At 37.0% G+C, this 26,670-nt stretch overlaps 1 protein-coding gene across 2 annotated transcripts in view; it reads right to left on the bottom strand.

Moving 5' to 3' along the window:
- nf2a (NF2, moesin-ezrin-radixin like (MERLIN) tumor suppressor a) overlaps positions 1–26,670 on the bottom strand; it is a 49,610-nt gene that overhangs the window by 10,749 nt on the left and 12,191 nt on the right. For both annotated transcript variants that reach the window (XM_073861239.1, XM_073861238.1), the window contains exons 5-16: positions 23,201–23,284; positions 18,917–18,985; positions 17,483–17,565; positions 13,943–14,018; positions 13,506–13,640; positions 13,329–13,403; positions 12,506–12,619; positions 9,331–9,453; positions 6,172–6,288; positions 5,975–6,075; positions 5,518–5,623; positions 1,690–1,817 (exon numbers count right to left, since the gene is read on the bottom strand). In XM_073861239.1, coding sequence (XP_073717340.1) covers positions 1,690–1,817; positions 5,518–5,623; positions 5,975–6,075; positions 6,172–6,288; positions 9,331–9,453; positions 12,506–12,619; positions 13,329–13,403; positions 13,506–13,640; positions 13,943–14,018; positions 17,483–17,565; positions 18,917–18,985; positions 23,201–23,284 — 1,211 coding nt within the window. The remainder of the gene's footprint in view (positions 1–1,689; positions 1,818–5,517; positions 5,624–5,974; positions 6,076–6,171; positions 6,289–9,330; positions 9,454–12,505; positions 12,620–13,328; positions 13,404–13,505; positions 13,641–13,942; positions 14,019–17,482; positions 17,566–18,916; positions 18,986–23,200; positions 23,285–26,670) is intronic.

The raw sequence follows: 26,670 nt of genomic DNA, 5'->3' as shown, positions 1-26,670 counted from the left end.
GTTATACTATAAACATTAAGAGTAAAGAAACATGTGGTATTTGGTGATCATTGGTAAATGTAGAAACAATAATAAAGGAATATAATTGTGTCCAAGACCAATTTTCTCATCCTCCGCAACAATTTTCAATCATGTTTAAGCCCTCAAGGAACTAACATTTAAAAAAAAAAATTCGTAAGGGACATAATTGACTGTGACACTCAAGATGGCTACCAGGTAAGCAGTTCTTATTTTTTCTCTCCAGATAAAAGTTGAGATTTAGTTTGTCATAGTACCTAGACAACTTTTTAGTTCTCATTACCGAAACATGAGTTTGTAAATGCATATATTTATTGTAATATCATGTTACGGTAATGATAATTTTTGATAATGATAATCTAAAAAAATTTAAATATTTCTATAAAAAATATTTTTAAATCCTCTAAAAATAATGGTTATAGTAAGTTCAGACCTTAAAGGAATATTCCATTTTCTTAAAAGAAAAATCCAGATAATTTACTCACCACCATGTCATCCAAAATGTTGATGTCTTTCTTTGTTCAGTCAAGAAGAAATTACGTAGTTTCAAAGGACTATAAACGATCCCAAACGAGGCATAAGGGTCTTATCTAGCAAAACAATTGTCATTTTTGACAATAAAAATAACAAATATACACTTTTAAAGCACAACTTCTCGTCTAGATCCGGTCCAGCCGACCTAACGTAAATGCGTAGTGACGTAGGGGGGTCACGTGTTACATATATAAAACGCACATTTGCGGACCATTGTAAACAATAAACTGACACAAAGACATTAATTAGTATCAGTTGACATACAACAATGTAGGAACGGTCCTCTTTCACCACACTTGTAAACACTGGGGCGGAGTTTCGCGTTCGTCCTCTGTGACCTCTTGACGTCATGACGTATTGCGTGGGGTCACGCTGGCGCATCACGACCGGATCTGGACGAGAAGTTGTGCTTTGGAAGTGTATGTTTGTTGTTTTTCTTGTCAGGGATGACAATCGTTTTGCTGGATGGGACCCTTGTGCCTCGTTTGGGATTGTTTGTGGTCCTTTGAGGCTCCGTTGAGGGAAACTGTTGAGTGTTGAGTTGAGTATTGGATGTTGGTGTCTATTAAAGTCCATTAAAATGAGAAAAATCCTGCAATGTTTTCCTCAAAAGGCATAGTTTCTTCTGGACTGAACAAAGAAAGACATCAACATTTTGGATGACATGGTGGTGAGTAAATTATCTGGATTTTTCTTTTAAGAAAATGGAATATTCCTTTAATCTTATATGTGCCAAAAAATTGGCTTCAAGGGCTTTTAAAAAATTCTGATGCTGGACACCTTCTAAGTCTAGATTTTTTAGACCTTCTTTTGATGGACCTGCCCCACACATACGCAACCCAGGCAATGACGTTGCCCCTTACTGCTGATTGGCTACAAGTGTGTTTTGGTACTAGGCCCGACTACCTTTTCCAAACTGTTTTTAAAAAAATCAAATAACTTCAGTATTATATTCAAGTTATTTCTCTCTTTAGATTATTATTAACATTATCTGGCAGAAAAATGCTATACAACTTCAGAAACGTCTTTATAAAGTAAGACCACTTTGAAACAAATATGTGTAGAAGTACAGATGGTTCAGAGCGAGTGGACACATGTCAAGAGGGCAAAGAAACAGATCAGAGCGACTGAACTCACTTTTCCTTCTCGATCTCCATGGACAGTCGATTCATGTCCGTGTCTTTGAAGTCAAAACTCAGGTTCTCTGTGCTGTAGTTGAAGTTAGTGCCGTCAGGAGAAAGAGCGTTGGCAGACAGCGGCGTAGACTAGGAAGAATCAGACATCCATAGATTTATATTAAAATATTACATCTGAAAATATGATTACAACATAAACTTCTTTCTAAACAGCCTTTTTAAAACCTTTGAAAAGCAAACAAAGTCACTTTGAATGTATATAAGCACCTCCATAAAAGAATAACAGTAAAATGTGTAGGGTTGGATGACCACATTTAAAGCTATAAAACACAATTCACAATTCATTAATTTTGTCATTTACACCTCATTTATAATATCATTCACAACTCATTTATTGCTGTCTTTTAAGCTCTGTCCGGTCTGTTGCATGAATATATTCAAAAAACAGCTAAAGATGGATGATTTCCAGGAATACTTGATAGGAACAAAACCTCTAAGTGCGTCAGACATGTTTTCTTGTTTTCTTCTTTAGGCTCATTTCTCTTTAAAGGGATAGTTCGGCCAAAAACGATACTAAACCCATGATTCACTCACCCCCAAGCTGTCCGAGTTGCACATGTCCATCGCTTCCCAGACCAACACATTTTCGGATATTTTAGAAAATATTTTAGATCTTTCGTTTGATTAAATGTAATGTTACGGGGTCCAGCAATAGTCCACGACCTTCAAGTCCAAAAAAAGTGCGTCCATCCTTCACAAATTAAATCCAAACGGCTCCAGGATGATAAACAAAGGTCTTCTGTGGGTAATCCGTGCGGTGTTGTTGTAGAAATATCCATATTTAAAATGTTATTAACGTTATAAACTACCTTCCGGTTGCGCCGCTTTTAGACTCAGGAGAGAGTATTAGCGTAGTGTACGCACTTTTCTTAGTGACGTATGACGACATTCGGAGGGCGGGGGACAGAGCAGCAGCAGAGAAACTCTGTACGCTGCGTAAGCTCTCATCCTGAATGCGCATCACTCTAAGATGGCGGCGCTACCGGAAGGTAGTTTATAACGTTAATAACATTTTAAATATGGATATTTCTACAACAACACCGCACGGATTACCCACAGAAGACCTTTGTTTATCATCCTGGAGCCGTTTGGATTTAATTTGTGAAGGATGGACGCACTTTTTTTGGACTTGAAGGTCGTGGACTATTGCTGGACCCCGTAACATTACATTTAATCAAACGAAAGATCTAAAATATTTTCTAAAATATCCGAAAATGTGTTTGTCTGAAAAACGATGGACATATGCAACTCGGACAGCTTGGGGGTGAGTAAATCATGGGTTTAATATTGTTTTTGGCCGAACTATCCCTTTAAAGCGTCATGAAACACTAACCAACATTTTTTTTTATGTTAAAGGATAGTTCCGGTATTTAACACTTTGAGTCTCATTTCTGGTTTGTTTTGGATGAACTACAGTGATGGACACTGAAATTTTGACAATGGGTCGTGTCATGACTTTTTGACTCGTTTAAAAGTGTCTCTTGACTGCTTCAGAATGGAAGTCAAGGGCCATGCACAAACATGTCATTAAAACATGTTTACACAAAATTAAGTGTTTTTGTGCAAAAACAAGCACAAAACACATTTTTCTTGAATTTTGTGTCTAAGAAAAATGTTCACACTGCAAAAAATGACTTTCTTACTTAGTATTTTTGTCTTGTTTTCAGTAGAAATATCCAAAAATTCCTAAATCAAGATGTACTTTCTTGATGAGCAAAATGACCTAAGAAAATAATGCTAGTTGTTATACAAAAAAATATACAATTTAAGTGAATTTGTGCTTAAAACAAGCAAAAATAACTGCCAATGGAGTGAGAAAATTTTACTTTAATTAAGTGTTTAAGAAAAAAGAAATCTTATTTCACAATTTTTTTCTCACTCCATTGGCAGATAATTTTGCTTGTTTTAAGTACAATTTCACTTAAATTGTATATTATTTGTCTTAAAACTAGTATTACTTTCTTAGGTCATTTTGCTCATCAAGAAAAAGCATCTTAATTTAAGAATTTTTAGATATTTCTACTGAAAACAAGACAAAAATACTAAGTGAGAATGACATTTTTTGCAGTGCAATATTTTTTGCTTACCCCATTGGCAGATATTTTTGCTTGTTTTATGAACAAAATCACTTAAATTTGATATTTTTGGTCTAAAAACTAGACTTATATTTTTGGGTCGTTTTGCTACTCAAGAAAACGCATCTTAATTTAAGAATTTTTTTATATTTTTACTGAAATCAAGACAAAAATACTAAGACATTTTTTTCTTGAAAATTATTTTTTGCAGTGTAAGGTGGTATGTGCTAGAAATGGGTAAACCACTATAAATAAGTCTGCCCATGGGTTGGGTGCACTGCTGCGCCAGGGAGTGTCCCACATTGTCCCTCAGAAACATAACCCTTGTCCCCCCTTGGGCTTATTAGCAGGTGGTCACCCTATCAGGACTCAACAACAAGACTCGGTTGTTGATGTCCCCTCTCCTCTCAGACGGTGTTATAAAATGGAAGTCCAGTGCAATTCTCAAAAAGCCCACAATCCGATATTACAAAACTGATTCACGATAATGGGAAAATGCTTAAATATCGGGAAAAATAGACAGATAAATAGATAGATAAACAGATATATCGGTCGATCTCTAGAGCAAATGAAGACAGAATTTCATTTTTGCGTGAACTATGCCTTTAATTTCAGGTTAACTTTAAGCCTAACACATCACACATCTACATCCATAACCTATGACTGGTCAACTTACAGCGCTTAATAGTAAAAGCTTCATTAACTGCATTCACTGGCCTCAGGTAATGCAGGTTATCTAAACAAAGCCAAGCCCAGGCTTTCAGCAGCCAACCACATTAAGATTTTGTCAAAAGACCAAGACTTCAGGGCAAGCAAAAAGAAAGACAGCGGCGATGCTTTGAATTGATTTCTAAGTGCTCGAAAAGATCCAACATTACCCACCCATTGAGAGAGCTAATGTTTGAAATAATATGCTGACCTCCGGTCATCCTTTAACTCACCATGCATGCCAAATGTACCAATGAGCATCCCATAGGATTTCAAGAGTATCCAGTAAGCTTTGAAAGTAAGGAAGAATCTAGCTCCCAAATGCTTAGACTAATAATTAACAGCATCACTGTAATAGCGCTAAAATACATTTAAGAGGTAATAAAATATTTTTTTACTGCATTTATATCCATTATCCATACGAAGCTTACAATGATGCCTGAATAGCCATGCAATTCAATCAGCTATGAAGAGCACTCAGTCATTAAGTGTAATCAATCTTGGTGTATGTATTCAATGGAGGTATTCAAGCTACAGTCTCTCACTTTCGACAGTCAGACAAACCGAACCTATTTGTAATCGTATTACAGCGATGCCACACCAACAGCTTGGGCCCTACATGACTACCGAACCATTTTTTAAGCTGGACAGCCAAATATGAGTATAAATATTTCTGCTCAAATGCATTAGGGTGGTTTTTGCGAAGCAGAAAAATTCTCCCTGGGAAAGAGGAAATATTTTCTTCCTAGTAATGGAATGGTTGTTGAATGTGATGTTTGTTTAAATAAATTATCCTGACATCGACGAATGACCAAGAGGCGAAACTAGACTAGCGTTAAAACCATAACCGTACAGAGTTTAAACTCTTTTTTCCTGGAGATAAAACTGGACCGGCATCATAATCTCGGTAGATTAACAAAGACAAACGCCTGCATAGTGCTTATAAGCTGTTGAGCTCAGTAGTGGGTTTGTGGACATGCGAGTACCGAGTACGTTGACTTGGCGGTGATCTCCAGCAGTTTGTTTTTGGCTCTGCGTTCCGACTCTCTCGCCTCCTGCAGGTCCTGTTTCAGCTGGTCTGCCTCTTTTGCCCTGCGGAGAATAAATATGTGATTTATTCACTCGAGTGAATGAAACCTTTGAAGTACTGAAATCTCAGAAGTACAAATGAAAAACTCACTAACAACTATACCAGCATGACCCCTATGACATCAACACAGTGTCACGTATGAACTAGATGCTCCGAGTTGATGGATTTGTGAATGGCCACTAGCACAGAACCAGCGAGATGATGATTGATCTGACGTCTACTACACAAGTGTCAGAAATTGACCTCGTTTTATAAAGATGCAATTTTTAACCTTATACTTTTAGTTTACCCCTACCGTATCTTCGCATAGGGAACGCATACTCATAAAAAATGTATGAGTAAAGTAAATGTACCTCCTCTCAGACTCTTCTGCCATCTTCAGCGCGAGCATCTCGGCCTCTAACATCTTCTGCTCCATCAGCCGTTTCTCCTCTTTAGTGCGAATTGCCGTCACCTTTCAATAAAATAAATCAGAATCTCATCAGCGCTTACATGTCATGAAGGATCTGTCACGTGCAAGGTGTGTCTGAAGGTCCATCATCTCTCTGACCTTAATACGCTGGATCTCCTGTTCGGCCTCGGCTGCTTTCTGTGCCAACAGCTTGGCCTCTTCTTCTGCGATTTGTGCTTTCTCTGCCAGCAGTTCTGCCGTCTCCTCCGAACGCATCTGAGAGCGAAGACACCACATGGAGGAAATTAACAGAATAGTTGTTCAGAGCAAATGTCAAACATAATTAACATTTCATATACATTTTATAAGATTTATTCTTAAAGCTATACTCCAGCTAAGTATCAAAATTACCCCATGATGTGCTCACCCTTAAGCAATCGGAGATACATATGTCCATTATCATTCAAACAAACACATATAGAGTTATTTTAGTAAATGTCCTTGCTTTCCCAAGCTTATAATGGGAGAAAACAGGGATCAGGGAACTTCTGACTTTAAAGCCGACAAAAGTGCATTTACAGAAGTAAACCACACGGCTCCAAGAGGTCTTTTACTTGTAGTCGATGCGATATTGTAAGAAAAATATCCGTATTTTAAGCTTTATCAACTATAATAACTAGCTTCTGGGACCAGTGTTGGGTAAGTTACTCAAAAAAAGTAATTAATTACTAGCTACTAATTTATCAATCATGTAATTAGATTACTGTACAAATACAAATACTATTTAGTAAATTATACAATCATATAAAATCAAATAAAAGTACATAAATTATTCTGGTCACACTTTTTAACTCTTCCCCCGCCATTGACAAGTTATCTCGTCAATTAAGAGAAAATATTTGCAAGAAAAACATAATCCTGATGAGGTTTTATGTTATTCTGTAATACCACGACACCAATTTATAGAAAAAGCAATGCAAAAAAATTATTTAATTATTTTAAACTCCGTGTATGTTTTGATAATTGTTCTGAATCTGATCTCTAAAAAAATCCTTCACAAAAATGCAATTATTTCAGCTTTTTTCTAAAAAAATATTTTGAAGAAAAAGACCTATATTAAAGAGTTTATAAAATAGATAGGATAAAACGGTTTCTTCCCCATTTTGTTTGTTTGTTTGATTGAAAGCAGAGGGTCTGTTCTTTTATTTGATATATTTGTATGTTTATATATTTTTGCAGTTTAAAATTTCCTGTAAGCCATTTTGTGAAACTTTTGTAAAAATCACAAAAAATGCTGGCTGGCAACTTGAAAAAAAAATAGCTGGCGGGGAATGAGTTAAGGTCCTATTCTCACTATTAACTGACTATTAACTACTTTTGCATCAATATACTTTTTTTAAACGCTGGCGAAGAAAGAGTTAAATTACTGGAAAATATGAGGTATCACTTACTTTACTTTTTAAGGAAAAAGTAATTAAATTACAGCAACTAATTACTAGTAGCTAGTTACACCCAAAGACCCATCATGGACGATTCACGACAGTCATGGCAACGAACGCTTACTACGCTAAAACTCTCTATAATAATAAACTATAATGACTAGCTTCCGGTAACCAGTGTTGGGTAAGTTACTCAAAAAAAGTAATTAATTACTAATTATCAATCATGTAATAAGATTACTGTCCAAATTGCTTTCTCCAAAAAGTATTTAATTAATTATTACTAACTACTTTCTAAATCCTATTTAGTAAATGATACAAAGATAGACTTGAAACATCTCGAATAAATAATATTAAAGTACATAAATTATTTTAATCATACTTTTTAAGGTCCAATTCTCACTATTAATTAACTGTTAACTACTTTTGCTTTAATATTCCTAATTACTGCTTATTAAAAGTAAAGCAGTTAAGTTTAAGTATTGGTAGGAATTGAGTAGGATTAAGGATGAAGAGTAATGTTTTGCAGAATCAGACATTCATATGTGCTTTTATAGTACTAATAAACAGACAATATCGCAGTAATATTAAAGGATTAGTCCATTTTCTTTAAAAAATCCAGATAATTTACTCACCACAATGTCATCCAAAATGTTGATGTCTTTCTTTGATGAGTCAAGAAGAAATTATGTTTTTTGAGGAAAAAATTCCAGGATTTTTCTGATTTTAATAGACTTTAATGGACCCCAACACGTAACAGTTTAAATGCAGTTCAAAATTGCAGTTTCAACTCAATTTTAACGAGAAGTTGTGGTTTAAAAGTGCATATTTTTAATTTGAGTTCTGTGAAACTGCAATTTTAAGCTGCATTAAAACTGTTAAGTTTTGGGGTCCATTAAAGTCTATTAAAATCCTGAAATGTTTACCTCAAAGAACATAATTTCTTCTCGACTGAACAAAGAAAGACATCAACATTTTGGATGACATGGTGGTGTGAGTAAATTATCAGGATTTTTTTTAAGAAAATGGACTAATCCTTTAATGCTAATAACCAACCAGTTAATAGTTAGAATTGGAAACTACACTAGTATGTTAACAATATTCTTATTAACTCAAAGTATTTATAGTGAGAAGGATACATAAAAAAACATGCATTTTAACCTTAGACTTTAAATTTTGATGTTAAATCCACTATTGTATTATAAATAATTGCATTACAGTCCATACACAGTATTTAGATTAGAATACATCAGAAGTAACTGTAATTAAATTACTGGAAAAATAAGAGTAATCCCTTACTTTATTGTTTTAAGGAAAAAGTAATTACATTACAGTAAATAGTTGTACCCATGGCAAGAAGCGCTTACTATGCTAAAACTCTCTCGTGTATCAACTGAGTCCAAAATGGCACCATTACTGGAAGCTAGTAATTACAGTTTATAAAGTTTAAAATATGGATAATTTTTTACAAAATCGCATCAATTACCAGCAGAAAGCCTTAATTAACCCATTGGAGCCGTGTGGATTACCTTTGTGAAGGATGAATGTACTTTTATGGGGTTTAAAGAAAGAAGTTGTTCCCTGATCCCCGTTTTCTACCATTTCTTCTTGGGCGAGCAAGGACATTTACTAAAATAACTTCAATATGTGTTTGTCTGAAATGTGATGGATGTGTCTTGGATTGCTTGAGGGCGAGTAAATAATTGGGTAATTTGATATTTGGCTGGAGTACCCCTTTAATTTCTTTGTGGAAAAAACGAGACCCATAACAATGCCATAAAAGACCATCCGAGGCTCACAAGTCGAATGAGTTGCTCCAGCAAATATTGATTGTTTGATGGGAAGTCTATTTAGTGTGGCTGATGTTTGAGTTTCTTACCAGTGCATCATTGGCCATCTGAGCTTCGTCCTGTAACTGCATCAGCCGCCTCTCCAGATCATCGCGGGCTCTCTCTGCCTCCTCACGCAACTGCTTCTCTCTCTCTAACCTCTGGCGCTCCATCTACACAGAGAGGTGAAAAACTCATCCATATTTCACTGCTGCACCGCTAAATGGGTTTAGTGGATCACAAATTCAGCACCTGGTTAAGGGTGCCTAAGGGTGCAGAAGGAAATCAGTGCTCACGGTGACCATAAAGTCTTAGATTTACTGGAGACGCCGGCTGGTTTGTTGGCACTTCTCGAGCTCTCTATAGCAAGATAATGGCTTCCCAAAAGTGCAATCATTTATAGGGACTCGTGTAAACATTCGTAACTTAAATTACAAAGTAAAGCCAACATCAGCGTTGTAAAAGTCTAATTTATGACAGATAAACTTGCTTCTATTTAGAATATGCTATGCTTAGGAAGGAAAAAGAAATATACTATTTTTTTCTCTGTGTTGTTACACCAGGGCCAGAAATTCAGCATTGTGTTTAAATCAATGCACACACCGCTGAAGTAATGTAGTTTTTATGTGCCGCTCGCTTATAATACAGTAACGCCTTTGTTTGAGTCTAATACAAAGTGAAGATAGATTGACCGACCGGCTTAAAGGAATGGTCTACTCATTTTCAGTGTTGAAATATGTTATTACCTTGGCTGGGAGGAGTTGGTGCATCCCTCTGTCGTCTGTGTGCGTGCACGTGGGCGCTGGAGCGCGCTGCGACACTTCGATAGCATTTAGCTTAGCCCCATTCATTCAATTGTACCATTTAGAGATAAAGTTAGAAGTGACCAAACACATCAACGTTTTTCCTATTTAAGACGAGTAGTTATACGAGCAAGTTTGGTGGTACAAAATAAAACGTAGCGCTTTTCTAAGCGGATTTAAAAGAGGAACTATATTTTATGGCGTAATAGCACTTTTGGGAGTACTTCGACTCGCCTGAAAAGTCCGCTCCCCTTCTCACTCTCATAATGGGAGAGGGAGGGTGTTACTGCGCCGAGTCGAAGTACTCCCAAAATTGCTATTACGCCATAAAATATAGTTCCTCTTTTAAATCCGCTTAGAAAAGCGCTATGTTTTATTTTGTACCACCAAACTTGCTCGTATAACTACTCGTCTTAAATAGGAAAAACGTTGATGTGTTTGGTCACTTCTAACTTTATCTCTAAATGGTACCATTGAATGAATGGGGCTAAGCTAAATGCTATCGAAGCGTCACGGCGCGCTCCAGCGCTTACGTGCACGCACACAGATGATAGAGGGATGTATCAACAATTCTTAGTTAAGGTAATAACATTTTAATATTGAAAATGAGTAGACTATTCCTTTAAAACTGATCTGTCTCCTGATCAAGATCTCAAAGCACCTAGATATCCATTTGTTGTATAAATAAAATGTCTTCATTTTCTCTTAGGATCGTGCATATATTCATATCTACCAGCTATCGTCATGCATTTTCACAACTTTAACCTGTCCACATTTAATACAATTATGGTTTGCATTAATGTGTAAACCTAACTAACTTCCAAAATAATATAAATAAGCATACTGTATGATTGCATCACATTGTGCTGGCAAACAAGCAGCTATGAGGATTATAATGTATATTCTACAAACACTATACAAATACATTACATTAAAGCTCCTCTTAAAGTCATAGAGGGAGGATTTTATATCCATCCAACTTATTTTTGACATAGTTGTGGGGGCTGCCATCTTTGGCTCTTTTGTGTAAGACTTCCGGTGAGACGCTAAGCTAATGGTAGTTGCATTGTGAGTGACATGAGTGTGCCATTTTGACTGGGTAGTCTTTCCAGAAAGATTTGCATAATGCGTGCAGTTAGGGGTTGCCATAATAACTGGTACAAACGCAGTAGATCTCTACAAAACATTTGTTTTGACCTTAATCCACGCACCCAAGCTGAATGTGGATGTGGTGCATGCGCACCCATGATCTCTATCCACGCATCCATCTAGTAAAACCTTTCATAAAAAATGCCAGTAAACAATAAATACAATAATTGCTCAAAACAATTAATATTATGCTGATTTATAGCTGGTTTATTTAATCTGCAATAAATACAATAATTGCTCAAAACAATTAATATTATGCTGATTTATAGTTGGTTTATTTAATCTGCTATCATATATTACTACAAAAATGTTTTGTTTTTTTCTAAACAGATTACAGTACTAAATACAACATAAACTACGTATTGATTGATGTTTATATAATAGTTGTTAATGTGCTTGCACATACCTTTCTTATGTTTTAAAAAGTAAATAATTTCCTAAATTACCTGCCCATGTCAACCTCTAGTGCATAAGAAGCGATTATAATAATATTTTGCATAAAAATTTTATATGCTTATTATGATCTGCTTAAATAACTCAATTTGTCAAATGAGAAAGATACTGTTGCTGACTGTTAGAAGGAAGCGTCACATTGATACGTGATAAGCTTGATGTGTCATAGAAACTCAAACATAACAGTCAATTAAAAATTGCTGTTTTGGGACATTAGTTAAATTAGGATATTTAAAGGAACAGTATGTAAGAAATGTATATCAATTAATCATAAAATGGCCCTGATATGTCATTACACATTAAGAAATAATTTTCATTTCAAATACTTATATCACTGACAACAGTGGTCTGGCCAGGATATTTTCATTTAAAAAGTGGAGTTGCAGCCCTCAACTGATGTTTATGTTGTCATTTTGTGTATTGGCCACCAGTTGTGTGATTGCAGTACCGGTTTTAGCCACAAGTTTTGTGTTGCAATACCAGTTTTGGCCACAATCCTACATACTGTTCCTTTAAGTCATTTTTAAAAGCAATCGCATCGCTCTAGATTACTCGCGGGATTTAACTTCGTGTCATGTGAATTTTTCGCTCGAGTTAAATATTTTCAACCTGGGTGAAGACGCATTTGAGGCGAATAGCACGTGTTTTCACGGCAAACGCTCCGCCCATATCACGTCACATCACTTACTTCCGTGTTAGAAAATAAGGTGGATAAGTTTCCCTCAACTTTCATAAATTTCCTTCAGATTAATCATCTAAGTGGGTAGTTAACGTCTAAAATGAATTTCAGGCTAAATGTGCAATCACGTTCTTTTTTAACCTGTTTTCGTGCTTTCTCTTCTCTAGCTTGCGTCTTCATCTGCTGGACCTCCAGTGAATCCACTCGACGTCTCCTCATGAAGAGGTCGTGGTTCCCGATGCACAGCTGAAGAATCTTCAAATAATAAACAACAATGCAAATAGTTGTATCTCAGCCAAATATTGTCCTATCCTAACCAACCATACATCAATGGAAAGCTTATTTATTTATGTACATATGTATACATCTAATTTTAAACAAAATTTTGTGGTCCATGGTCACATATGTATCATTAAGTACAGATTTACAGTTGGTACCAGTATGTACCTCTTAGATACTAATATAAACTCTTCTGGTGCAAAGCTGTACTTTTAAAAAGGGTACCACCCCCAAGTGAAATACTAGTCACTTAGTTAAAATTTACCAAAAATGAATAGTATATTTAAAAGAATACACCTTAAATACCAGCTTATGACAATTCTTTAGAGCAGTGGTTTTCAAACTGGGGGCCGCGAGATGGTGCCTGGGGGGCCCCAGTTTTATGACATTTTATGAAATACATTAATTTATCATGAATTCTGTGTAATTAAACCTAAAAAAATAAGGCTACTAACCAAAGCACTACTTTTTTAATATTTCTTTTATTAAAATGTTGAGTTTTAGAACAGTTTTTTGTCACAAATTTTCTTTGGGGGGCCACGAAGGAATGCACCGTACACAAGGGGGGCCGCACACTGAAACTACAATTTCTGGCTACCAGCCCAGATCTTGAAACACTACGTCACACAACACTGAGTTTGTGGTTATCAATTTACTGCAGAAAATAACCCTGCAGAAAACTCACCAGTTTATTGACTCTCAGTTTCGAGGAGTTGAACTTAAAGATATCTGCTTTCTTATCCAAAGGCTTAATGGCAAACTGAAGATGTAATTGGAAAAGACAAGGGAAATTAGCAAATTAACTACTAACATTAAACTACTTAGATAGGAGTTTAAGTGACGCGGTTCAGAAGATAGCTACCTCTTTATCGCTGTAAGAGATGTTTCGGATCTCATTCCAAGGAAAAGAGATTTTGGGTGTCAGTTTGTTCTCCGGATCATAAATGTGAAGCCCCAAAGCATCAACACCTAACAGCAAGTTGGTTCCCTTTTTATTCTTGAAGAAAAATACATGGGAGATATTCAGTCCATTTGATTAAACTTGCATAACTTTATTGTACTTTTATTAGAATCAAACAGACATCATATAGTTGGAAGAAATGTAAAAGATAAAATAATTACTTTTCAAGCAGGATAGTCACAGAAAAAAGAGCTGTATTCACTATGCAAGTTTAAAGATATTAGGTCAACAATTATGAAAGATTCATTCAAGCATTGGCTGTAATGTCTTAGGTGTCCAAACCCAGCGAGATCTGACTCAAATCATTACTACAGTAAAGCAGCAGAAACTTTTCTTACCCTAATGGAAAAGTAATTGACCCCATACATCTCCAGGTCCTGAGCTATTTTTAAATACTCCATCTCGGCTTCATCTCTGCAAAACATAATAAACAGAAAGGCAGGAGGAAGAGAGAAAACAGGAATAAATTAGACACAAAATAAATGTATTCCTCTGTAGGGCTTTAATGAGACTCGACTAACTTTGAATGCAAGAATTACAGCTCACACAAATATTGTTTTAGTATAACTGATTCTGGTAACACTCACTATAAACAATTGATACATGCTAGATTATAGACTATAACCCTATTAGTATGGTAATTTTTTCTAGTGGGGACAAAAGGTGTTTTCATCATTTCCAGGGGGTAGTCAGTAATTTTATTGCCATCTAAATCCAGAATGTCAGTGTTTTTCTCTGACCACCCGCGTAAAAATCCCCAGCCGAATTACCTACTGTTTTTTGACGAACACCAAGGTTGTGTGGTAATTTAATTGCAGATCTCTGAGTTTATAAAAGAGGATCAATGCAAAAGTCATTCTTCACTTCCTTACAGTCCACTGAAAGGCACTGCATGATCACAGGCTTCGCGTTTATTCTGCATCAGTGATGTGCCTTTCTTTGCGTGCGTTTTAAAATTGACACCTTTAAAAGTGAAATGATGAGGTAGTCTATATGGAGTATATGTAACAAAGTTTCATCATCGCTCCACTACAGTGCGAGCTGATATAAATAACAGGGTTCCCACACGTTAGTTAACTTCAAATTCAAGGACCTTTCAAGGACTTTCCAAATCCAATACCCTCAAATTCAAGGACTAAATGTGGGGACACATTTCAAGTGAGAGCAAGGTTACATCGAGTTACCTTTTAAGATACATTGTTACAGTTCCCTTTCAAGGGAACTCGCGCTGTGTCACTGTGGTGACACTTTGGGGACGCCTCCAAGGGTAAGTGCATCTGAATGTGTATATCAAATTCAACCAATGGTGAGGCTTAACGACAAAGACAAGGTGACGTGGGAGCCAGGAATTATATCCCTATCTGAAATATTGCCAAAGACGGCATTACAGGGACGCAGGAATTATGGCAAGGGAGACGCAGCGCCTCATTCCCTTCCCAGGAAACAACAGTTACATACGTAGCCTGAAACGTTTTCATGTGTCAAACACAACTATGCAAAAAAGCATTTTAGTATGAATCAATATTCGCATACAGAAGATATAAGATATATAATTATCCTACACTACACAGGGAATAATATGGATTTTTTTTTTCCAGAAAACTTCTTGCATAAAATAGATTCAAGCACTTTCAATGACCTGTAGGCTATCTATGTATGTATATTTTCAAAAACTTCCCAGGGCCTTGAATTCCCCCCCCCCCAGATTCACAAACTTCTAAGGATTTTAAGGACCCGTGTGCACCCTGAAATAAAGAAGAAAATAACAAAAAAGTTTAAAATGCCTATTAGCCACACTAAATACAGTTTTAAAATGTATTCAATTACACAACAGCATTCCCCATATACATATAACCAAGTATCCAGGTCATGTGAATCATCATTTAATTAAAACACACATGCAGCGCATTTCCAGGTGTTTCGACTTATAAACTTAAATTTATCTTCATCCAAATGCATGAGTTTTATGGCGGACACCCTCATGAGAAACAATTACCGCCTGAATCGGGCTTAATACAATAGATTCGAAATTTTAACACTCAATGTTGTTTTCATACAAAGTGTGAGTGAATGTGGAAAATGGTTTAAAACGGAATTATCTGATCTGAATGATGATGCAATCTTGACTGGCTTAAAAGGACTTCAGGGGGAAACGCAATACAAGTGATAGGATATGGCTTTATGAACTGTATCTATCTTAGTTTGGGCATGTAATTTCTTGGGTTTCTGTTTCGAGGGGGGGTCCAGGTTAATAAGAGAAAAAGTACTTAAATGTTCTGAAGCTCTGTGTGTGTGTGTGTGTGTGTGTGTGTGTGTGTGTGTGTGTGTGTGTGTGTGTGTGTGTGTGTGTGTGTGTGTGTGTGTGTGTGTGTGTGTGTGAGAGATTTTAATGCATGCATAGGATAGAAGTTATAGGAAAGTGTCTTAATAGGTGCTGTAGCAACACAAAAAGTCTGTTTCATCATCACAGTAAACCAATTTGTTTTTATGCTCGTTCTACACAAAGATGTTATTCATCTTGACCTCACAAAATGCACACATAAGCTGTGTTCCAATTCAAGGCTGGATCCGTCGAAGGTCGCGTCCTTTGAAGGATGCATGAACCCTAATCCTAAAAGTTTATTGTATTTTACAAAAATTGGGACACAGCTCAAGTCAAATCACACCTGTGAGAGAGTATTCATCAATAAAGTCCTGCAGAGCCTGAAGTTTAAATATTGACCAAGGTTTGTCCCCTTTACACCCTATTTTGACCAAGACCCTGCAACTTAGAAGTAAAAGTATATAGACTGATAGGTGACGTGTCCAACACTAGGGCTTGGTGGCATATTGAGTTTTGGTAATAGCTGTATTTTTCCCCAGCGGGATGAGACAATACCATTTATATTCGTATGGTCCGATATGATCTTCCTCATCATACAATCACTGTTTAAATAAAGATGATTGTGACATCTCACATGAGCCTTTGACTCATGTCAACATTTATTCCACTTGTAGGAAATGCTGAGATATTTATAGTATGCTGCCATATACCGAATTTTGGTCAATATTATGGCTGGGTATTGGCAAGGGCCTCACGATACGATACATATACATATATATATATATATATATATATATATATATATATATGGCCCATGTTAACAATGTATCACGATACGGTACTGTGCGCAGCGTGTTGCGATACATTGCAATGCTTTTTCTTTCTTTTTATAAAAAATGTAAAAAATAGAGCTGATTTTTTTGTACTTTTTCTTTTTTTAAAGCCAAAGTGCGTCCACGCGAAAGCTGCAAGTGTTTTTAAATTTTCTGACACATTGGCTGAATGGCCGTATATGACAGACAACTGGACAGTGACAACTACAGCAGCGGAAGAGGAGGTCATTTGATGCACACAGAGGAATTATTAAATTGTTAAAATACCGATAGCACAGGTTGAAATATCGACACACTATCGTGGAAAAAAGTATCACGATAGTTAGCTGTATCAATATTTTTGCACAGCCCTAGTCAATATCGCCCAGCCCTACCAACACAGGTCATTTTTATGCAATTATCATAAGAGAGTCCATGAACCGTCTACTGTAGTGGTTCTCAAACTTTCCGGAGTGCGCCACCCTTTGTGTAGGGTGCATCCTATCGCGGCCCCTCAAAGAAAATGACATAAATAATCGCAAACTTAATATTTGAATTAAACAAAACATATTAAATGATACAGTGTAGTGCTGTTGGTTGGTAGCTATATTTTTCTGAGGTTTGATCACATAGATTAGTAATATATTTTATAAAATGTCATAAAATGGCCCCCTGGCACCATCTCGCACCCTCCGGTTTGGGAACCATTGGTCTATGGGTTGTGAGGCAAGTGTCAACAATACCTGGTTCTGCCTCTGTGTTCTGCATAACAGATCGTGATTCTGTCCTCCCACATTTCAGTGGTCATCTGATACAGATTAATAACCTGCATGACACAAAAAACCCCAAATAAAAATCTTATAAAAGTTGTACAAAAACTAACCCAACGACTCTGGTAACCTCATGTGTCAGGGTGCTTTCACAGTGGTGTCGATCTGAATCATTGGCTATGTTAACATGCACAAAATTGTGTCAATCCGAATTGCGATCTGATAAAAATGTTTGTTTACATTCACATTCTATATAATCTGCGCAATGTCTGCGCAAGCGCACAGCCAGGGTTGCCAGATTTGCATAACAAAACTAGCCCAATGGACATTCAAAACTAGCCTTTCAAAAAAACTAAATTCCTGCCTATATCTGAAAACTTTTTAACAACAACTTTCTCCAACTCAACTTCGACTTTGTACAATTATCCAGACATGCATTTTTTTTATTAGTTATTAGTTATTTATTAGTTAATAGTATTTGGGCTGCGAATATGGATGTCATTTGGATGTTTTGGGGCTAGTTTTGAATGTCTATTGAGTTGGTTTTGATACGCGAACCTAGCAACCCTGGCTGTACGCTTCACAAACTTTTGGTTTGAATTATATTGAATGCACATGTAAACTAACATTTTGCAATCAGATTAAATTCTTTCAGATTGACCAAAATTTGTGCATATAAACATAGCAAATGTGTGCACGCAAAGAACAATTTCTACAGGCACCCTAAAATGTCATTATAATGAGCAATTAAACTTTACTTCATGTTAACACAATACTTGAATCAAAACGATGCAATTATGCTAATTGTAGCAAACATAACTACTATAAACATTTTAACTGCTTGTGATGTGCATGGATGATGTCACACACACCTGCAGTGATACACAGAAACCGAAATATGATCAGATAAGTCATGTTGATGACGTTGCGTGACATGAACACAACGCAATGTATAGAAATTGGGATATTTTAAGTGCAGAATAACGATGGAAAGTTTTTTTGCATTTGATATAAATAGAAATGTATATTAATGTAAATATATATTAAAAGAGTAGCCACCCAAGTTCATCATATCATGTTTTATAGCCAAATAATAAAAGAGGTGGAATCTGACTCAAGCAATCAAACTAAGTGTAAAAGCAGGTAAACAGCGCATAAGGCGATATTTAATTGAGCTGAAGGACATTGTCTAATTAAATCAGGCTATTTAAATCCTTCAGAGGACTTTGAAAGCTTGTGGAGTAAACAAACACCACTTTTACAGTATTTACTGACAGAAGAGCTTTCACACATCTGACGCCCTACGGGAGGCCCGCTGAATCTGTACAGCTCCATTACCGGGCTCTCCTAATTCACACAATATGCATAATTAGTAGGGAATGACAGCCATCCCAAAATCACACTCACTCTTTTTGGTAGCAGCTCCTCGTGGGACAGGAAGCCCGGCTTGTGGACATTAGGGTCGTAATCACCATACTGTAGGACCGAAACAAAAACTCAAAATGAGCCTAATTAATATTCGAGATATGAATTAAGGCAAAAGTGGACCCACACAGTGAGTGGAAAATACAGCAATTATGTGCACCTGTACTCACTTAAACTGATTGAGTAATGCATAGTTGCTTTACACATAAAAGCTCTTTCAAATCAAAAGAGAATGAAATACAGCTGTGTTTTCATGAGAGGCATTATGGGTAAGATAAGTAGGAAGAGAGAAAGGTACGCATAATATCATGCGAAATTACAGGGTTGTAATATCACTCATTGACTGAAACAGCTTTTGATTTTCAATGTGTTGAACAAAAGGTTTCACGAAAGGTTCTTTGTATCACTCTCAGATAAAAAGGTACAAAGGTCCTAATATGTACCAGATATTTAACTAAGGTGCCAATGTGTACCTCAGAGGTACCAATATGCACCTTTTAGGTACAAAAGTGTATTTTTGAATAGGTACTGCCCCTGTGAGAATAACAAAGGTAAAAATTATTCCCCTATGGCAGGGGTTTTCAAGCGTTTTTGTAAGCCGAACCCCTTTTAATCTAAATTATTTATTTGAAGTACACCCTGAGACTAAGTACATTTTTCTGTAATTTAATAACACATTTAAATGTTCAACTTTTATTAAAAGCATTTATTTTTCATCCATTTTAATGTTTTTGTCAGTAGTATTTCACATAGTTAATATTAATCTGGTAATTTTCTTTTATTGGTACATAAAACTACATGAAACTAACAATAATATAATATTCGAATATTTAAGCTCATAATGAAAGAATATTCGAGTACTCGTTTATTTAAAATTATGTTAATTAAAACGTAATTTTTTTTTAAATAGCCTACAAAAAAATGCAGTTAAAACCCCGCACAAAACAAAGTCTGAGTCAAATCCTTAGTTTCAAGTTGGTCGTTAGTATGAAATTCAGTACTGTTTGATCTTACAGAAATTATATTATACCCAAACCCAAGCAAAGTTTAAAGTTTGAGGACTTGACAAAGTATGCTATCATCATGTAAACAAACTCAAAACACCAAGTTAAGCCGAAAGTATACTAGGGACGCCCGCGTATGCGCACCGTCCTCATGACGTCATTTTCGTCATCAGGAGGGTCCGCGGTCGGCCGTGCGCACACGCGTCCGCGGAAAAAATGTATACCCCAGCCTTAAGAGTCCGGAGCGAACAAAAAAACATAGCGGACATAACGGACTGCACAGTCGGCATATGTTTTTGTAAAGAAAGGCACAATGCTCCGGTGAAAGTGTATATTTTACATTAAAGTCTGTAGAAGACAGTATATATGAAGTGAAAAACCATTAAATAAGTCGTAACCCTCCGGTGGCACATTAAAAAACTAACAAAAATTCGAATAGCATTTTTTTATTCGAATTATTATTGCAGATCGAAAATTCGACCATTCAAGCACATCCCTACATAAAACCTAGATATATTACGTTTTCTTAAATGTTTACATGTATGTGTGTATTTATATATATATATATACACACAAATACATTATGCAAAAACATTTATTTTTGTATGCGATTCATCTTTTGACAGCCCTATATTGTGCTGTTGTATAACATGCAGATTAAACAAATAAAATATATTTTTTTTGTTAGTAAGCATTTATTTTTTAGATTATTTTATTTAAAAAGTTTAAGTAGGGGAACATCAGGACGAAAACAATGCGGGACAAAAGTAACAAAGCAATTTTCTTAGAGCCCTGACAACATTTGCATTCCAAAATATGACAGCATCTTTAGCACACAACCCTTGACAGAGCTAACAAATATCGCGTTATTTCACGCGTGTAGGTCCAGAAAGCTGTTTTCGACTATGATAAGTAAATTGCTAAAGCAGTCATTTTTTCTTATAACACATTGTGTTGCTCATTTAATGTGTTACAGTACTGATCAATCTACAGGTTATTTAGTGCTCTAACACATCTGAGGTTTTCAAAATAAAAGTAAATGTCAGGAGTTCCTGACACTTGTTACTTTTGTCCTGCTGCTAATAGTACCGTTGCATTATGTTGAAAGTATAAATAATTCTAATTTGATTTAATTAAATTTTCGTAGTGTTCATACTGTTTGTTAGAAAACCATACCCATTATATCAAGATGCATGTCGATAAGCATGTTCAACTACATGCAGCACTTGCACAGAGTCAGAGCGATTGTCATTTAATTAAAATCATATTACTTGTTATTCTTTTTATTGAATAATGACATCAAATACAAAAAAAACACTTTTTGCTCAATGCTAAATGAACAAGAGGGATTAGTCACATATGTTAACAGAAAAAAACGAGCTAAAAAAAATAGTGAAAATGTTGCATGTTTTCAGAGCTGTTTCGTTTTTACTTTTTCAAAAGGGTACTGTATAATTTAAAATCATTCATGAAATGTAACAGATTTGGTTTGCAAAAGTCCCATTTTTTTTTGTGTATATTGTACGACTGCTCGTAATGGTTTCGAATAGCATTCACGGCACAGTGATGTCACACGCCAATTGGTCTGCGCAGCTCTGCATGAAATTAAGAGCAAGGGGGCCCCCTAGTGGTTTGGGGGGCACTGTATGCGCACATTATAACAATGCTTAGCATTAAGGTAAAAGGTTTTTTTTTTGGTAATTAGGGGAAATCATCTGGTCTCAGATACAAATTTGAGTCGTAACTGTTCATACTTTGTGGTAAAAGTGGCTCCCTTTCGACTTTGTCCTATCAGTGTGGCTCTCATGAAAAAATAGTGAAGACCACTACCCTATGGCATCGCTGCGACGTACGAACGTCATTAGATATCAGACCAGCAAAGAAACAAACTTACAGATACAGCACTACAGTGCAAAAATGGCAACTTTACCTTTTTATGCAGAATCAGAAAAGGCAAAGTAATAACAATCAGCATCAATTTGGCTTTTCATGTTGAATCTGAGTAAATTCATTTGGTTTCACTAAAAAAGGCTTTTGAAAGTGTTAACGAATGGTTGCTTTAATTGTCCATTCTATCATGCTATCTCAAAAAAGACTGCAGAGGTAGAAATTTGAGTCCGCATGCAATATGGCATCCATCAACTTTTACGTCTACCCCTTTTATATTTCTTAGATGTCTATGCATATACTCCCATTTCTTTAATTCTTCCTCTCTGTTCTTTCATCGCTTCTCCTCAACTTCCTGTCTCTAAATAAATCCAAACATGCACATGAACCGAAATCATGCTGTTTTTCACATTAAAACAAATCTGATCGGATGAGCCAGGTTGAAAGGTTCACACACCTGTCGTTAGATATATACTATTCAGTTCATCAATGCTTCATTTTCCATGACCCAAATTTTAGATCGGAAAGCAGATGAAGATAACACAGTGAATATTTTGTAAAGGCATAAACAGAAACAGAAGTGAGATTTACAAACCTAACACAGAATAAACACTCGGCCAAATACTGGCCTCTCATGGCTTATTGATTTAAAATCTAATTGTAAACATCTGAATCGATAAGTGATGAGGTTCGCATGAATCTACCACAACATTTGACCACAAATTAGTTTAGTTTAGTTTAGTTTAGTTTAGAGCTTTATTAATCCCCTTAGGGCAATTAAGTTAAGCTTACATGGTGTCTCACAACACATAAACATATACATTAAAACACACACAAACCACAAAAAAACAGAAATGAAAAAAAAAAGAAAAAAAAATAACAATAAAAAAAATCACCTAGATTTATTAAATAACTGTATTGCTTGAGGCACAAAAGTAAATTTATAACGGTTTGTAGTACATTTAACTGCTCTTAAGCCCCAAGAAACTTTCAAAGGCTTTATGCGTAAGCGTGTTAAGCCATGTGAGGCTTACAAAGTACTTTAACAAAGCAAACAAAGGCTTTGGCCAATTCCCGTCCAGTTTCAGAGCCATCCGATGTTTCTGACGTGAGCGAGATTTCTAAATTGGCACAAGGTGAGATGTGTGCAGTAAGCCAAGGCTTTGGGATAAATCGCATGTTCTTGTTGCCCCGAAGCTGTCAATCAAGCTGACAGCTGCTTAATAAAATGCATTTCTGTCCGCGGTGACACTGTAATGGGATAGATGTCGACCTTGAAGGGACGTCCACAGGACTTTATGGTTTAGCATCTTTCCAGGTGTCAATACGAGAATAGGGTTTAAAAAGAAAAGAGTGGGTTCAGAGGAACACTGACCTTAGCTTGGATGGCATATGAGGCTAACAGCACCGAAGCTTCAGGGGGACAGTAGATCTCCTCTTCCAGAATCTTCGTTTTCACCTGCCAGATTTAAAAAAAGAGAGCAAGATTAATAAAACAGAATCCACATATTTAATTGATTCATTTTTTATACCCACAACATACATAAAATAATGTTCACATTGGTTGGAACAACTTGGCAGACTACAGATTTTTGCAATAGCAAAAGAGATCACTAGCTCAATAGACGGTTTCAGCAGTAATGAAATAAACAAAGGCTTTCATGGAACAAATGTAAAATCCGCTAAGAATCAATAACAACAAAGTCCTTTTAGAGTCGTTTATTTCTGATAACAAGCTAAATAAACAACAAATAGATTACCTTAGTTCAGCTAAAGCGTATCAAAACTACACTTAGCTAATGTTTATGTGTAAAATGTGTACTATATAATGTATGCAATCTTAACAACAGATCGGCTGCCAAACGTCCCATTAATAGCGGTAATCCATGATTGCGGTCTTACCTCGTCTTTAGGAAACCAAAACATTTGTTATTTTCGACAAGGTATTTGCTCAAGAGTTCAGTTTAGCAACTAGTCACACCATTAAACAAACAGAGAACGGAAGTAAAGTATCGCTCAGACGCATAATCGCGTCACCGCACGTGCGTCCGATGACGCGGTCTATAAATTAAGCAAATTAAAACAGCGAAATGAAAATGCGCTCAATGGAAACATGTCAATTTCACATAAACTTCCATAAATTCGCAAAAAAGTTGTTTATGCTCGTGTGAGGTGCTTTTTCAGGCAATTCAAAAGAGGTATAGAACGCAAAACTACAATGAAAACCCCTTTTTTTCGCAGTTACTTTACGGTAGTGTTCGGCGATATGCCGCATTTGGAGATCGTCCTATCTTCAGCCCGTGAGATCTCCGATACACAATAGTATTGGGGGGCGGTATTGGGGTTTACTCATTTATTAAACTACTGCCCCACTACTACAAGTCTCTTGATTGGTGGAAAAAAAAGAAGCAAGTGCAACAACTCATAACTGCAACTTTCTTAAACCTGTTGCCATAAATACATCTGCATCATTAAGTCTAAAATGTCCTACGTGCCAGGGAGTTGAAACAACAAACTCGCTGGTTTTAACCCTCTGCGCAGCCTCTCTAGTGCAAGAAAATGTCAGAACCGCGTATATCACAAGTTCAGCTTCTAGAATGAGTCCATGCTGCACGCATTCAGGTCCGAGCAAGAGTCCAAGACGAGCGCATTCAGGTCCGAGCAAGAGTCCAAGATGCGCCCATTCGGATTCAAGCAAGAGTCCAAGACCCGTGCATTCAGGTCCGAGCAAGAGTCCAAGACGCGTGCATTCAGGTCCGAGCAAGAGTCCAAGACGCGTGCATTCAGGTCCGAGCAAGAGTCCAAGACGCGTGCATTCAGGTCCGAGCAAGAGTCCAAGATGCACACATTCAGGTCAGAGCAAGAGTCCAAGACGTGTGCATTCAGGTCCGAGCAAGAGTCCAAGACGTGTGCATTCCGGTCCGAGCAAGAGTCCAAGATGCACACATTCAGGTCCGAGCAAGAGTCCAAGACGCACACATTCAGGTCCGAGCAAGAGTCCAAGACGCACAGATTCAGGTCCGAGCAAGAGTCCAAGACGTGTGCATTCAGGTCCGAGCAAGAGTCCAAGACGTGTGCATTCCGGTCCGAGCAAGAGTCCAAGATGCACACATTCAGGTCCGAGCAAGAGTCCATGCCGCACGCATTCAGGTCCGAGCAAGAGTCCAAGACGAGCGCATTCAGGTCCGAGCAAGAGTCCAAGATGCGCCCATTCGGATTCAAGCAAGAGTCCAAGACCCGTGCATTCAGGTCCGAGCAAGAGTCCAAGACGCGTGCATTCAGGTCCGAGCAAGAGTCCAAGACGCGGGCATTCAGGTCCGAGCAAGAGTCCAAGATGCACACATTCAGGTCCGAGCAAGAGTCCAAGACGTGTGCATTTTGGTCCGAGCAAGAGTCCAAGATGCACACATTCAGGTCCGAGCAAGAGTCCAAGATGCACACATTCAGGTCCGAGCAAGAGTCCAAGACGCACACATTCAGATCCGAGCAAGAGTCCAAGACGCACACATTCAGGTCCGAGCAAGAGTCCAAGACGTGTGCATTCAGGTCCAAGCAAGAGTCCAAGACGTGGGCTTTGAGTCAACGTGCATGTAAGAAGAAATCCGCGCGTATTTTCTCACTACCGCTAACTTCTGAGACATTGGCCGAATGGCCGTATATGACAGACATCTGGACAGCGACAACTACAGCAGTGGCGGAGGAGGAGGTCGTTTGATGCACACAGATGGATTTGATGGGTTTAAAAAATATAGAAAGTAGAGGCTGAAATATCGATACACTATCGTGGAAAAATTATCACAATAGTTAGCTGTATTGATATATTTGCGCAGCCCTAACGCTTACATTTTGGGCAAATCTTTAATGGAAACGCAACGACTGACTAGCTAACATTCATTGCCTACAGAAATGTTAGAGAACTAGATATTTCATCAGGTACATTTTAAACGCTTAGACCATTATCCATTAATAAGCCAGCAAAGCTTGTTTCCTTCAGGCTATAAATGGACTGAGTCCAGATATCATTTATGTAAAGAGATACAAAGCCATGGCAGAATACTTCAGGGTCATTTTGAAGAACCCTTAACGCAGCAGATGGCTCAGCGGTTAAGGATACACATTAGTCGCCGCAGGGTTGTTGAGTTGAATCCCAAGTAGAGCCGTAAGGAAAAACAGAAGTAAACTGATGAACCTGCTACGAATCCTAACAGCGATTCTTGAACCGGGTTAAAACACAGCATATTTGTTTGTAACAACCTTATTATTCTCTCCATCACCTACACAAGACCAGGTGAATATGAATTTAGATTTGTATTTCCTAAAGGTAATACCAAGGTTTACTATAGAAAGGAAAACAACATTTGTTTTAGGTAAGTGCAGGTTTTTGTTTCTAGTCTTTAAGGACTGATAAATGCATCTCTGTTTATACCTGATTTACATGTTTTAGGTGAACTAATCGTTTTAGGGATCCATCTTATACTTTCATAAAAAAAAAATTCATCACACCTGCTCTTATCTCTCATTCCACTATCAGTCATAAAAACGTTGAGTAGCATGCAATGTGTCAGTGACTGGTCAAAAGGTGCTGGGTATTATTGCTGGATTTTCAATCGGTTTTACAAACGTAACAGCACATTAGGAGAGCAGTTTGGGCGGTTTGGGAAGGGTGGCTGTTACTGATAAGAGTCCATCCAGTCGAGCAGCTTTAAACAGCATCTATGCACAGCTCTATCCCAAGCCTACAGATGAGCGGAGGGCAGAGAGGCTAAGGGGGAACAGAGTCACCGTCCTCCAATCTCTTCCCAGAATTCATTAGCATCTTATGAGAATTCATTACATTCTTTTTCA

The sequence above is a fragment of the Misgurnus anguillicaudatus genome, chromosome 22, assembly GCF_027580225.2.
Source record: "Misgurnus anguillicaudatus chromosome 22, ASM2758022v2, whole genome shotgun sequence".
Lineage (NCBI taxonomy): Eukaryota > Metazoa > Chordata > Actinopteri > Cypriniformes > Cobitidae > Misgurnus > Misgurnus anguillicaudatus.
Note: the sequence above shows the minus strand (reverse complement) of the source record. Positions and strands in the feature narration are given on the sequence as shown.